The following is a 14,598-nucleotide window of genomic DNA, read 5'->3' on the forward strand; positions in this document are numbered from 1 at the left end:
GCCTCAAGGACTCCTTACCGGGGTCAAACGGAGAAGTGGGATTCCCTGACCCTAGTCCTTTCTGGAGAACCTTAACAAAACTAACTCCTGAGACCTCCAACACTCCGCAGGAGTCAAAGGCACGCATTCGCCAAGAGCATAATGGCCACGAGACCCGCGTCCTGCCTCGAGGAATCAAGCCACCGACGCGAACTAAACAACAGCGACTGTGTCTAGATCTCTTTCCCCTAAAGGCCAAACTCCCAGGAGAGAGCCAACAGGCTGGCACGGCGACCACCGCAGCGGATCCAGCACGCATCCACCTCGCGCAACCAGGAAAAGGAATCGCCTGCCCACACGGGCGGCTCTGATTGGCCGCGGGATGAGCTCGAACGCCCGGGCGTGTTGCGTCACTTCCGCTCGGGCCGCCATCTTGTTCCCAGGGGCAGTTGGCGGAAGAGATCGCGCTCCTCGGCTGCCCGCTCTACGTTGCTCCCGGAGTTCTCGCCGCCCGCGTCTGGCGTTCGTCCCCGGCCCGGGGTCCGTGTGTCGGCGTACCCCTTGCAGTCCCTCGCTCGGCGGGGACACAGCGCGGCGGGCTCCCCGTCCCGGCGGCCTTCCATGGAGTAGGTCCGGGACCGTTGTCCCGAAGAGCGCGATCGAGCTTGGGCCCCCTCCTCCCGCCCTCCTTCCTGCCGCGGCCAACATGGCTAACAACAGCCCCGCGCTGACAGGCAACTCGCAACCGCAGCACCAGGCGGCCGCGGCCGTGGCCCAGCAGCAGCAGCCATGTGGCGGCGGCGGCGCCACCAAGCCCGCCGTGTCGGGCAAGCAAGGCAACGTGCTGCCGCTGTGGGGCAACGAGAAGACCATGAACCTCAACCCCATGATCCTCACCAACATCCTGTCGTCGCCTTACTTCAAAGTGCAGCTCTACGAGCTCAAGACCTACCACGAGGTGGTGGACGAGATCTACTTCAAGGTACGCATCCTCTAGGCCTCGGTGCGGGGGTAAGTCCGCCAGAGCGGGGTGGTCGGAAGCCGGTGGAGGCGCCCCCTTTTCCCCCTCCCGAGACCTGAGGATTTGGGGGAGGGGAAAGTTGGCGGAGGGAGAAGTGAGGCTTGTGGCTGGTTTGGGACGGGTCGGGTCAAGGCCGCCCTCTTTCTCCTTTTCAGGTTTGGTTTTTCTTTTTCTCTCTCTCTCTCTTTTTTTTTTTTTTTCCTTTTAAATTTAATTTATTTTTTAAGAGCCGGGGCGAGCCCGCCGCCATCGATCTTTAACCTACCCCAACCTCCTGCCTATCCCTAGGGAGCTGTTGGGTAAGAAGGTTAGGGGAGAGGAGAAAAGTAATACCAGAAGCCTGTCCAAGTTCACCATTTTAAAAGTGACTATTTACCCGTGTCGACCGAGCACCAACTTAGTGCTTCTTCCGCTGTCGCGGGCCCCCCACACACACACAACCCCTCCCCGCCAGCGGAGTTACTGAAGTGGCTGCTTCGGTGTCGGCCTCGTGCTCTTCGCCAACCCTCCAGTCCAGACAGAGATTGGTGTGTGTTTGCGTCTGTCTGTGTGTGCGGTGCGGTGGGGAGGGAGGGCTGAGGGTTAGCGTGGTGTGCCGGTGCCAAGAGCTGTACAGAAGGCCTGGAAATTTTTCCCAGCAGGAAGTCAGGAGTCGGAGGTCTCAGCCACCTGTGCATTGGGCATAATTAGAATTATCTGGGCCCTGGGCTTCTGCGGCAGGGTCGGTGCTGGCTTGGCTGTGCTGGGGAGCTCACCTGGCGCCTCCTCACTGCACTCTTGTCTCAGTTCTTGTTTCGTTAGCAGGATTGACTCAGTCTTGCAGCGAGGCTCGGAGCAGCCCAGGGTCGCAGGTAGAGGTATGCACTATTAATCATGCTCAATCGCCATAAATGCATTTCCCTGGTTAAATGAATGGCTAATTAGGTTTTTTTTTTTTTTTCTGGTTTGTTTTTGGGCCATTGATTTTGGTCTCACTAACTAGATTCTCCACTTCCCTGCAAATTAGGTGGTTTTTAAAAATACCTTCCAGGCCTCCGAAGGTAATTTATATTTTAATCAGTATTAATAGTCTTAATACCTTCAAACATTTTCTCTAGAGCATCTAAAATAAAAAATACATCTAGGGGTTGGGGATTTAGCTCAGTGGTAGAGATTTAGCTCAGTGGTAGAGTGCAAGGCCCTGGGTTAAGGTCCTCAGCTCTGGGGTGGGGGGGGAATATATATATATATTTTTTTGACACTTAGTAACTTGAGACAGACCCAAATAGGATATTTTCTTTCATTTAAAAATACATGTGGAGATGTTAACCAAAAGAAATTCTCTGTATATTTTACCTACACTTCTCCCAGTTACATGTTTAGGCTAATGATAAATTTTTGAGATAACTTTGCTTTTTATATGTAACAAAAAACCTTTTAACTTTGAATATATAGAGTACACAAATATTCTTGTTCTTTTACAAAAATTTGTTAAGTAGGTGTAGCTGATACTATGAAATAGTTTTTAAACTAGCTTTTAAAAGGTAAGGCCTTTTCAGTGTGCATATAATGTGGTGAATAATGTTTATGCAGTTAACTTTGAAAAGTTGGGTCCCTGCACCTTTGTGAAAGTATAGACTAATATTTCACGTTAATTTCAAATACTGTATTCTGAAATAACTTACTCCACCAGAAAGTATGTTTAAATTCATTTTTAAAACTAAAGCCTCAGGGGGTTGAAGAGATGTCCAGTGGAGTAAGAGCATATATTCCCTGTGCAGAGGACTTAAGTTCAGTTTCCACCATCCACTCTAGGCAGGTCAGAACCACCTGTAACACCAATTTCAGAAGATCAGACAGACCCTTCTGGGTTATAACAGACCCACACATGCAAGTAATTAAAAAAAGCAAAATAAAACATGACTGAAAACTTACTATGAAGTTCTTGGGCTCAAATAATCTTTGAAATGTATGCACTTCCAATTTTGCATTGTATCCACTCCTTTGGGAACCCTTTCAGGGGTAGAAATGGTTTGTGGTTCGGTGGTAAGATGGTAAGGCACTTTACCCAACCTAGGATAAGGCCGTAGGTGCAGTTGGGTGGGACATTACTTACACAGCATATTTGTTGAGAACAGGAAAGAACTACAGGAACTGAACAGAACAGGGTCGTCTATCAATTTAAATATAGGGTTTTGTCTAAAGCCACTGAAATGAAGGGTAAAGTATTGCCATGTATGGGCAGAAATAAAGAGCAGGGTTTATTTGTTTTAAGAAACAAAAACAGATCTAAGATTTTTGGCTTTATCTCAGTGTCAGCTTTTTGCTATTTTTAGGTAAACCTTTTTTGTAGTGTGCTCCCTTTAGCAAAGATGATACTATATCATTGATTGTACTCTCTCTATATATTAATGACTTCACACTTAACTGTTTAACAGTTTTTACTCTGGGTAAACATGTGAGAGGCAGTGGCAAAAAGATCTCTGAAGTTCTAGCCCAGAGATCCAGGCTGCCAAGGCTACGGAATGAGACCCCCATCCTTTACTCGCCACCCCAGACCTTCAGCAAGCACCCTGCCTGCCCCTGAGCAACATCAGAAGCCATAGGAATGAACTTCACTTTATTTTGTAATGTGGATTTAAGTTTACATGTTAAGGAATTCTAAAGCTTTTTTCTTACGTGGAGAGCCTCTATAGTTTTTTTAATAATATAAAAGGTAAAATAGTACCAGATAATACTTTTTGCAAGTATAGAAATTGTAGAAATTTCCTGACCTTCGCATAGATACGCCCTGTCTATAAAGCTAGTGTAATGAGCTCTCTGCTCTGAAAATATGCGGGGATTGTTGAGGCCTCATAATTTTGTTGGTATTCTATGTGAGCAGTTTTCCCAGAGATGGCTTGTGTACTTAGTGTGTGAGTACAGGCTGATGTGGATGATGCACGCACAGTGGCACTACACTGGGGAGGAACTGAGCTTACTTTAGGTTCGGAGTCCGAACGTTTCTTGTCTTCCTCTTTTTTTTTTTCTTTATTTTCAGGTCACGCATGTTGAGCCATGGGAGAAAGGAAGCAGGAAAACAGCTGGCCAGACGGGGATGTGCGGAGGGGTAAGTAGAAGTACGTGAATTTTTTTTTTCTAGTTTTTCTGTCTGCTAAGTTTATAGGAAGGCTAAATGTTATTAGATATTCAAATAATTCATTGGCAGAACTTAGACTTTTTTAAAAATGCAAAATTCAAGACTCCGTTGATTCTGGTTAGGAAAAGTATTACTTTTTATGCTCCATTTTAAATTCCAGATTATGGGTGTTGTTAACTAACATCATTAAGTGTCTGCTTATTATTTTTCTTAACTGTTTCCCTTTAAAGGTTCGAGGTGTTGGAACAGGAGGCATTGTTTCTACAGCTTTCTGCCTGCTGTACAAATTGTTTACCCTGAAGTTAACAAGAAAGCAAGTGATGGGTCTCATAACACATACAGACTCTCCATATATCAGAGCCCTTGGATTCATGTATATAAGGTACGTATGTGTTTAGCTACTTTTTTCCCCCCAGGCAGGTTTTCTCTGTCCCCCTGGGAGTCCTAGAACTCACTTGTGTTAGACCAGGCAGGCCTTGAACTCTGAGATATTCTTGCCTCTTCCTCCCAAGCACTGGGATTAAAGGTGTGCTCTACCGTTGCCTGACTTAACTGTTTTTTAGTTTAGTTGACATGAACTCATTAGTGTTTTTTTTTTTTTTCTTTTTATGATTTTAGGTATACACAACCTCCTACAGACCTGTGGGACTGGTTTGAGTCCTTCCTTGATGATGAGGAGGTATGTCAGCAAGGGTAATCATCTGCTTTCTTCTGACTACTCTGTTCTTGGTCTTTGATTTGTTGGAGGGTTAATGTTTTCAGAATTTCAGTACATTTATTTCAGTCATACTTTTGGGATTATCTTTTTGCTAAGATTTGATGGCTTCCATGTAAGGTTAAAATTTTAAGTTATGTTAATATGTTTTAAGAGTTAGTGTCTTAATAACTTGAATAGTAACTTTTTTCTCTTTCAAAGTACACTCTGTACTGTTAATCCTAACTTCTATGGCTGATAGTAGCTTTTTAAGGTGATAGAAGGCATATACTACCATAACTATAGGCATTTTAAATCCCTGATACTTGTGTGTTTTTCTGTGACCTTTTATAAACAGCAGTATTCATATTTGCTTACAAGTACAGACTTACAAAGGGTTGATTGGCTTAAATGAGCCAACAATTATACTTTTCCAAGGTGAGACAATAATAATTCTTTTCCATTTTCCTTTTGAGCCAGATACTCCGTGTTACATAGGTCAGTCTCACACCTGGAATCATCTTGTTGCAGCCTAAGTAGCTACAATTACAAACAGGATTTACCACCATGTCTGGCTAATTCTAGCTTTCCCAGTCACTATATCACAGTCTTTTTAAAAACCAAGCTTAAAATTTAAGGACTTAACTCATATTCACAAGTGCATGGCTCTGGACTTGATCCCAACACTGCCAAAAACACCATTTCTTTTTCTTAAATTTAAAAAAGCACTTCAGATTTTTAATCTAAATCTGATCACTGTCTCAAGCCTTGAGACATGGTGAGCAAAGGTTAGAGTCAGATTAAAATCATACTTGTGTTAATTTACTTTTCAACATATACCCACTTATTATCCTTTTGTCTACTAATCACTAATTTGTGATTAAAATTTGTATAGTAGAGTTTTTGTGAGTTCAAACAAAGTTTTTGTTGCTTAGCGTGGCACACTTTTAACCCCAGCACTTAGGAGGCAGAGGCAGGTGGATTGCTGAGCTCCAGGCCACCCAGAGTTCTATAGTGAGACCATGTCTCAAAAAACCTGTTCTTTGATCAATGCATGCACCAAATGAAATTTTTATTTTTGCTTTATGCCACCTTTGAAAAGAACGCTTACTAATGTAGACATAGAGGAAAAACAGTTTTTGAGGCGAGATCTTATGTAACTCAGGTTGGCCTCAGACTAGCTGAGATAGGCCTTTACTGCTGATCCCTGTCTCAGTTCCCTAGTGTTAGGGTTACAAGCATGCCCAGCAAGCCCAGTGGTGGTTGTCATTTTCCTGCCCTGTTTTTGGCATGTTTGCCAAACTGTTCATTAATTCAAAAGATCAAGAAAGTGTTTGAAGTGAAAATCATAATTGTTAAACTTTTCTCCTATTTTCATGGGACTTTTTTTTTCTAAAGAAAGATTAAAGCACTTCTAAGAGGCATGTCACTTTTTAAACTGTTGTAGTAGGTTTCTGAATGCTTCTGATTTATCTGTTCTTTATTGTGTTTACAAGCCTGAGGTCCTCTATTTGAGCTAACATATGTTTTCTTCTTTAGATATCTGCAGCGATTATATTTGGAAATACTGTATATCTGAACACTTAAATGTGTGTGAGTGCAAGCAGTTTTACCTTTAGCTCTTGTTTTCCTGTTTAGATAACAAATCTCACTTTCCTTGTGTGCTTGCACTATAGGTTTGGGACTGACAATAGCTGACTAACATGTCCTGAGCTGTGAGAGGGCATAGCAAGAAGGCCTTCATGCGGTAATGACCCTTTTCAGAGACAATGGTCATCATGGATTATGCGTTTCCAATTATTTGTTCATTTATTTATTTTGTACATAACTTTAAATTAGAAACCTCACTGCTTCATGGCAGTTGGTTTGCTATTGCTTCCAGTTTTAGCAGGGTTTCATTTTATATCGCAGCTGTTAAAAATAACCCATAGACAGGAATTATCTGAAAGTACTCCCTCCATAGCTAGGTTTCAGTGCTAGGTATGATGTGTGCAATGTGTCCTCAAGTGTAGGTATGTGAAATGTAATTTTAAACGTTTTGTTCAGTAGTTTAGCAATGTTAGAGGCTTTTTTCTATTTTGTTAATGAGTGAGTCAGTTCCCTCCATGCCCAGAGGCTGCAGGGTTTGCTCTCACCTGCATGTGTAGTTAGCCCTCGGAGTCTTCATCTATTACCAGACTAGGATACACAAATTGAATCTTTTTGTTAGCTTTTTTATACTTGATTCCAAAGATGGTAAAAAAAAAAAAGTTTTTATTTTGTTTTTTTATTTTTTTAGTGTTGACATATATATGTTGAGATAGTGCTTTTTTAACCGCTGGGGTATCTCTTATGTTTCCTAGGACCTAGATGTGAAAGCTGGTGGAGGCTGTGTAATGACCATTGGAGAGATGCTTCGTTCTTTTCTTACAAAACTGGAGTGGTTTTCTACTTTATTTCCAAGAATTCCAGTTCCAGTTCAGAAGAATATTGATCAGCAGATTAAAACTCGGCCTAGGAAAATTAAGAAAGATGGAAAGGAAGGTGTTGAGGAAATAGACAGACATGTTGAGCGAAGGCGTTCCAGGTAATATAGCAGTTACATTTTTTAAAAGGGTCTGTGCAAAGTTGTTGACCTTGAAAAGTAGTTAGTTCTTAACAAGAACATACTGTTTGTCATTCACCTTCAGGTTTTTTTCCTTTCAGTGTACACTTTTCAGCAAAACTGTGTCTGTAATGAGAACAGTTACATTATTGTGTGTCTTTGGTGCTGAGCATTGACATACACATGCGTGCTAGGCAAGCACTCTATTACAGCTACACTCATCCGGAGTGTAATTATATTTGCTGTGTGTGTGAGCTGATGAAATTTTTATGTTTGCTTGGTTGGTGTGTGTTGAGTCCTAGGGAGTAGTCAGCCTCAGTGTCCTGAGGACATACCAGGCAAGTGAGCTACAAGTACCCCAGCCATTAAAGTGTTTTATTTATTCTACTTTTTTCCCCTTAGATCTCCAAGAAGATCACTGAGCCCACGGAGGTCTCCACGAAGATCAAGAAGTAGAAGTCATCATCGGGAGGGCCATGGATCTTCTAGTTTCGACAGAGAATTAGAAAGAGAGAAAGAACGCCAGCGACTAGAGCGGGAAGCCAAAGAAAGAGAGAAAGAAAGGCGAAGATCTCGAAGTATTGATCGGGGCTTAGATCGCAGGCGCAGCCGGAGTAGGGACAGGCACAGAAGTCGCACTCGGAGTCGTGATAGGAAAGGGGATAGAAGAGATAGGGATCGAGAAAGAGAGAAAGAAAATGAACGAGGTCGAAGACGAGACCGAGATTATGATAAGGAGAGAGGCAGTGACCGAGAAAGGGACAGGGAGAGGTCAAGAGAGCGCTCCAAGGAGAGAAGAAGTAGGGGTGAGGGAGAAGAGAAGAAGCACAAAGAAGACAAGGAGGATAGGCGGCACAGAGATGACAAAAAAGATTCCAAGAAAAAACACAGCAGAAGTAGAAGCAGAGACAGGAAGCACAGGAGTAGGAGTAGGAGCAGAAATGCAGGGAAGCGGAGCAGGAGTAGGAGCAAAGACAAGTCAAGCAGACAGAAAAATGAGAGCAAAGACAAGTCAAACAAAAGAAGTAGAAGTGGCAGCCAAGGAAGAACTGGCAGTGTTGAAAAACTGCGGAAACAAGAACACAGCGCTAGTAGAGAAAAGTCTAGAAAGCGCAGCAGGAGCCAAGACCGTTCCCACAAGAGAGATCACAGTGATAGCAAGGACCAGTCAGACAGACAGGATCACCAGAGTGGAGAGCCAGAGAGCCAAGAAAAAGAACACAAAGACAGCGACGAGACTGTGTGAAGATTCTGTAAAATTGGATCACATTGAATCCTATAAATGTTGATTAAATTCTGCTTTTTTCCCCCCAAGTTGAGATTGTGCAGTAGTTATGCACTCTGAGCTCCCTGTAGGCTGTGTTTTCATTTCTTTTGTGTAGGGAAGTGCCTTTGTAATCCCATTAAGCATTGTTTTCACCCAGTTGAGTTGACACATAATGCATAGATTGTTTTTGCATTTTTGTTTGTTTTTAAAATGTACAGTCTGTACATACGTCCTGAAAATGTTTTAATTCTTTTGGCATGAGCCATGTTGGTTAAATTTGTATAAGGCAATAAACTGCCACTAATTCTATTTTTGTTTTGTGGGTGTGGGATTATGGTTGTGTACTGCAGTTAGCATGGCTGTGCTTTTCATAATAGAATGCTAAAGACTTTGGGAATGGATCTTGGATGTTTGTTTTAGGAGAATTATGTGCTTTCAATATACACGAAAGCAACAGTTGTAGGGTTAACATTCTTGTCCACTGTATATTACCTTGGAAGCTCTTGTTAATATGTTATACTTAATAATTTCCACAGTTAATGTTAGAGAGAATTTATAAGAGGTTTAAATTAGGCTGTGATTTGATCAAAAGTCCTTTTAGCGTTCTACCTCAAAGGGACACTGTTAGTATGCCTAAAATCTATTCACTTAGTTTAATTTTTTTTTTTAAACCACATTTACTTGTGCTCCTCACCCCACCCGAAATTCTTTCTCAGATTTTAAAAGTACTATATTGAAGACGTGTAAAGCCTGGCATTGCAGCAACCCTGTACTGAAGTGATGGGGAGAGGGCGGGGCACATGAGTAGAGAAGCAGTCAAGCCTCAAGCTTCCAAAGCATTTTTTATAAATGGAGAATACTTAAATTATGAAACAGCTTGATAGAGTATCCTTTTTTAAGAATTCAAAACTTTTTTATTGATAATGAAGATTGCTGTTTGAGTTTTTAAATTTACTCTAGAACAGAAGTATTAAAAGTAATGCAGAGCTGCGTTATTTAAGACTTTCAGCAAATTATTTGATAGATTGTTCTTATGACTTGTATTCTGATTTCAGAAAACCATCATGAGTGTGGAATAAATACTGGATTAAATCCTTTATCCTGGGTGTTGGCTTTCCCCCATTTGTTAAATTTTTTTTTTTTTTTAATGTGGAAACTGATAAAAATGTCTGGTTTTCTGTAGAGGATATCTTGAGCAAAAGTGACTTAAAACTGCATTGCTCATCTCGTATAGGTGTTTGCCACCCAGCCAGACCCAAGCAAGGTTAGGAGGAGAGAACTGACTTCAAGACCATCCCATGGTGTGCATGTGTGCCCCTGTAAATTATCTTAATCTTGAAGATAAGTTGATGTGCTGTGCTGATGCTTACTAGAATTTTAATGGCGGTTTCCCTTTGGGGGGCGGCTCATGGGCTCAATTTTTGTGTTGCAGGGGCTCTTGTCCACATCAAAGGTGATGGCTGACATATTTGGACTGTGTTAATGCCATTTGAAGTTCTGTTTTGGAAGTTTTAAGTTGATTTTTAGGACAGGGAGGTTAGAGGACCAAAAGTAATAGATTTTAATCAGGATAAAAAGTGAATGAATGAAAGCTGGCTGGTGGCACACGCCTGAAATCTCAGTCAAGGAGGCAGAGGCAGGCAGATGTCTGAGTTCAAGACCAGCCTGGTACACAAAGCCGAGGACAGGACAGCCAAAACTGCACAAAGAATTATCAGCATGATCCTCTGTTAAGAGTTTCTCTCAACCCTTGGCCAGTTGAGCACTTAGAAGCTACCTTACAAGTGGTCAGTGGAGCAAGAGACATTTGTACCAATTCCTTTTAAGAAAAATTCATTAAGTGTAATGCTCATATTACAATGTTGAAAAAAATCTAGTCTGTTAGAAGTAAAATACTTGATTGGGATCAGCCGGATAGTTGTTCAGTGGGTGCTAAGTGAGTGATCCTTGGAATCCACATAGGGAAGAGTCCTGCTGATGTCCTGCGATCACACGGTTGCTGTCAAACACTAAGACAAATTTTTAAGAAAATTGAGAGCCATTAATTAGGTTTGTGGGGGTTTTGTTTGTTTTTTTTTTGTTTGTTTGTTTTGTTTTGTGGCAATAGGGAATCTAACCCAGGGCTCCATGGCAGGCAAATGTTCTGAGCTGTGTTCTCAGCCTTTGAACATTTGACATGTTCAGTGGTATGTTGTAGGCAGATTGGAAAGCTTTTAAAAGTGAGATGAACAGCTGAGTCCCAAAGCAGGCGTTTTCAAAGGATGCCTCTGGTAGGTGTGAGAATGTGATGCTGTTATCACATGTATGCTTGTTTTACTTGGAGAGTGGCTTCCTGTGAGGGGAGGAGTTGGCCCTGGAAGATTGATCAATAATTTTTTGGGACCTGGGGAAGTTGGAAGAGTATTTTAATAGGTTAAAGGATTTGTTTTAAATTATGGTAATGTGGGTGTTCTTTGAGACCAGAGAGGTAGGATCCCCCTAGCCCTGGAATTAGCTGATTTGGTGCTAGAAACTGGACTCTGGAAGGCACTCTACACTCAGCTCCTGAGCCATTTCTAGCCCCTTTGGTGTCGCCCTTAACATCCTAAAAGACACATGAAAGTGAATACTTGATTGCTTACACAAAAGAGATCCTGTTACCCTGTCCTCTCTTAGAAACAACGTGGCCAGTGCCTAGACACCCAACATTCCTAGTAAGGTAGCCAGTCCTAACATTTCCCCCGAACACTGGCCACCTCCATCCCGTTTTGTGCCCAGTTTTGCCAAGCTGTGTATGGAAACCACTAATTTGTGTGTGCACCAGTTTGTGTATTAGCTCCAGATCCAGCCTCTGTGGCCCTGCACTGGCCATATCACATACTGTTCTCCCAGCCATCATCAGAAGGCAGGAGGCATTGCTGCCTTAGAGAGACCTGGTTCCTTTCAACTGCGCTTTGTAGCTTAGCTTGTAGGGTACCCAATGGCACTTAGCCATCCAATTTCAGTGGCATCTCAAGGAAGTGAGCAGAATTTCCACAGGCTTCCTCCAGCAGACAATTTCCTGGTGAATTTCAGCAGTACTCTAGTGAAACACTGGCGTAATTAGTGGGGTGGGAGAAGGAGTCCAGTGTGATGGTTTAATATAGAGTCAAGTCTTCTATTTCTTCCTAAAATCTTAGCTATTTTGTATTATGTGTATTTTTAAATTGAAAATTTGTACAATATATTCTGATCAGTTTCCCCTCTCATCTCCCAGATCTAACCCATCCAACTCCACTCCTTTTTTTACGACTACTTAAAAAAAACAAAACAAAAACAAACAAACAAACAAAAACAGGCAAAACCACACACAAAGAATAATTTAAAAAAAATGTAAGCCATAATATTTGCAAAAGACCAAGAAGGTTTTTTGTTGTTTTCTTTTTAAGGCAAAAACAAAGCAGTATGAGACAAAACAAAAAATACCATTGAGGTTTGTGTTGGCCAACTGTTGCTGGCCACGGGGTCTGCTATTCAGTGTGGTTCATGTACTGTATACCCAGTGAGACTCCACTGGAGAAAACTAATTTCTCTTTGCAAGCAGTTGTTTGGAGATTGCTTCTTGGTTGGGGATGGGAGCTTGTGTCCACATCCCCTTCTCAGCACTAGGACAACAGTTTTTCTGCCCCCTTTTGCATGATGCTCTCTGAGCCTTGGGTGGAGAAGGGCTGTGTAATAAGGATGTAAGCCATGTGGCTGAGCGCTTCTCATGTCCTGGTTTTCTGCACTGACCAGCATCCACTGACAAGAAGCCTGAAAGCTGCCATTAATCTACAGAGAGATAGTGGATGGGAAAAGCCAAAATTCTTACACCACATCCTAAAATTTAATCTTACATTTCAGATGCTTATCATCTTTTTATATCCAGATACTTTTCTGAACTTGGTGTTATTTCTGGGTCTGTGTGTGTAGATGTTACAAAACTCAGAACCTCACCCTCACTACCACTGAGTTAAATCTTCATTGGTTACTTTCAATGTGACTAGTGTTGCCCTGTTGCCTAGGATCTCTGAAGCTCAGTCTTGTCTTGAACTCACTAAATAGTTAAAGAGGGTTTGAACTTCTGATCTTCATGCCTTCCTCTTCTGACCCCTCCCTCACAAGTTTTTGCTGTGCTAGGCACTGAACATACTAAGCAAGCACTCTATTAACTGAGCCAGGGCCCCAGCCTAGTAGAATCACCCTTGTAGTTGACCCTGTTCCCTTAGAACCTGAAATTATGTACTTTCTATGTTGCAGAGTCCCATTTCTGAAAATAGTATTCAAGCAACTGGTGATTTTAGTAATTCAGAGCTATAAAGTAAATAAAGACAATTGATATATTCTATTGCTTCTCAGCAATAATGCTCATCACCTATTGTTGACAACTCAGTCCTAAACCTCCTGCCTTACTTCCTGCAAAACTGATGTTCCTCAATTATTCTTACCATTCATTGACCATGGAAGTTCTTCCCTAGCGTTTTAACAGTGAGATAAATTTCAATGGCTACCTTGTGGTTACTTGGATCTTTTTTCTTTCTTGTTTTGTAGTGATTTTGGAGACAGCCTCATATCGCCCAGGCTGACCTAAACCTTGCTGTGTAGGTGAGGCTGGCTTGGAACTTCTGACTTTCCTCTGTTCTATTTCCAAGTGCTTGAATTACAGTTATGTGCCCCCATGCCCAGCTTATCATTTAGATCTTGAACATCCTCCAAGGAACCCTAGGGTTTTGTCCTGATTTGTGGTTTACTCGGATATGAAGAAACTTTTAGTTGGATGCTAAGTCATCATGGGTGTGCCCATGGCGGGAACACCAGGTTTCCATTTCTTCTTTCTCTTTGCTTCTCATCTGCCTGTGGTGAATGGATTTCCTCCACATGCCCTTTCTCCAATAATGTTCTGTCTCTCTACAGGCCTGAAGGCAATGGGGCAAAAAGACCATGGACTCAATCCTTTGAAATCACTAGCCAAAATAAGTCTCTTTCCTTTTTTAAAGTTGATGATCTCAGACATTTTTTTTTCACAGTGATAGCTGACTGACATGACTCTATGCCTTCTCCTCCTGTTCCTGCCGTAAGTCTTTTGGTCTGGGGAGACAATGTCTAGCTATGTCTATTTTCTAAGTGCTGAGATCCAGGTATGAACCACAACATCTGGGTGCCTGTGGCTTGTTTGTTTGTTTGTTTTGGATAGGATCTTGCTGTGTAGCCCTGGCTCTCCTAGAACTCACTATGTAAGCCAGTCTAACTCCTAAACTTGAAAGTGATTTTCTACCTAAGTGCTGGGATTACAGGCATACACTACCATGCCCCACATAATTCTTTCATGTGTTAATTCATTTGCCTGTTTGTTTTTGTGGTTCCAATACTCTGCCACTGAATTACACCCCATCTTGCTCCTATAACTTCATGATTTCAATATCGATGGAACCATCTTTCCAATACTGACACCACTCAATTTTTTTTTCAACCCCCTGATCTCCAATAGCATCTTCCCCTCCGCCTAACCTTAGTTGCACTCTGGCACCATCACAGAACTGTGTGTTATCGACAGCTGAAATTGTCCCACCACTCCCATTTGGAAATCCAGTCCCCCAGCTACCAACTTCTTTTTGAACATGTCACACGAATATGCCCTGTGTGTTGCTGTCTTCTTCCTGCACTCCTGTGCCCTTCCTTTTTCTGCCCCTCCCATCTCCTTTGTTCTGCTGGACAGTTTTACTTCTTCTTTTACATCAAATGAACAGTCTTGAATTTTCTGTACAAAGTGGAGGAAGCACAAGTGAGGGAAAAACAAGATATCTGTCTTTCTGAGACAGGCTTGATTAACTTATTGTAGTTATGTCTAGTTGATTCATTGCATGCAAAACCCATAACTTCTTTTTTTATGGCTGAAAAAAAAATCTCTTTGTCTACATAGACCACACTTTCTTCATCC

The 14,598-nt window shown here is 42.1% G+C and overlaps 1 protein-coding gene across 2 annotated transcripts; it reads left to right on the forward strand.

Annotated features, from left to right (window-relative positions):
* Positions 1-396: 396 nt before the first annotated feature.
* On the forward strand, positions 397-9,762 carry Prpf38b (pre-mRNA processing factor 38B). Of its 2 annotated transcripts, XM_021631709.2 has the most exons (7): positions 620-961; positions 1,805-1,857; positions 4,020-4,088; positions 4,349-4,500; positions 4,737-4,797; positions 7,155-7,378; positions 7,799-9,762. In XM_021631709.2, exons 1-7 carry the CDS (start codon positions 769-771, stop codon positions 8,640-8,642), a joined length of 1,596 nt encoding a protein of 531 aa, XP_021487384.1. In that variant the 5' UTR covers positions 620-768; the 3' UTR covers positions 8,643-9,762. The 2 variants fall into 2 exon arrangements, with proteins under 2 accessions (XP_021487383.1, XP_021487384.1); XM_021631708.2 differs by lacking the exon at positions 1,805-1,857 and having other exon boundaries at positions 397-961.
* Positions 9,763-14,598: the final 4,836 nt, after the last annotated feature.

Source organism: Meriones unguiculatus, chromosome 10 (genome assembly GCF_030254825.1).
Source record: "Meriones unguiculatus strain TT.TT164.6M chromosome 10, Bangor_MerUng_6.1, whole genome shotgun sequence".
Taxonomy (NCBI): domain Eukaryota; kingdom Metazoa; phylum Chordata; class Mammalia; order Rodentia; family Muridae; genus Meriones; species Meriones unguiculatus.

Excerpts from the sequence above, each read along its gene's own strand:
- Prpf38b (XM_021631708.2), top strand. The coding sequence starts at position 686 with ATGGCTAACAACAGCCCCGCGCTGACAGGCAACTCGCAACCGCAGCAC. Across the intron at positions 962-4,019 it reads TGGACGAGATCTACTTCAAG|GTCACGCATGTTGAGCCATG; the intron begins GTACGCATCCTC and ends CTTTATTTTCAG. Across the intron at positions 4,798-7,154 it reads CCTTCCTTGATGATGAGGAG|GACCTAGATGTGAAAGCTGG; the intron begins GTATGTCAGCAA and ends TATGTTTCCTAG.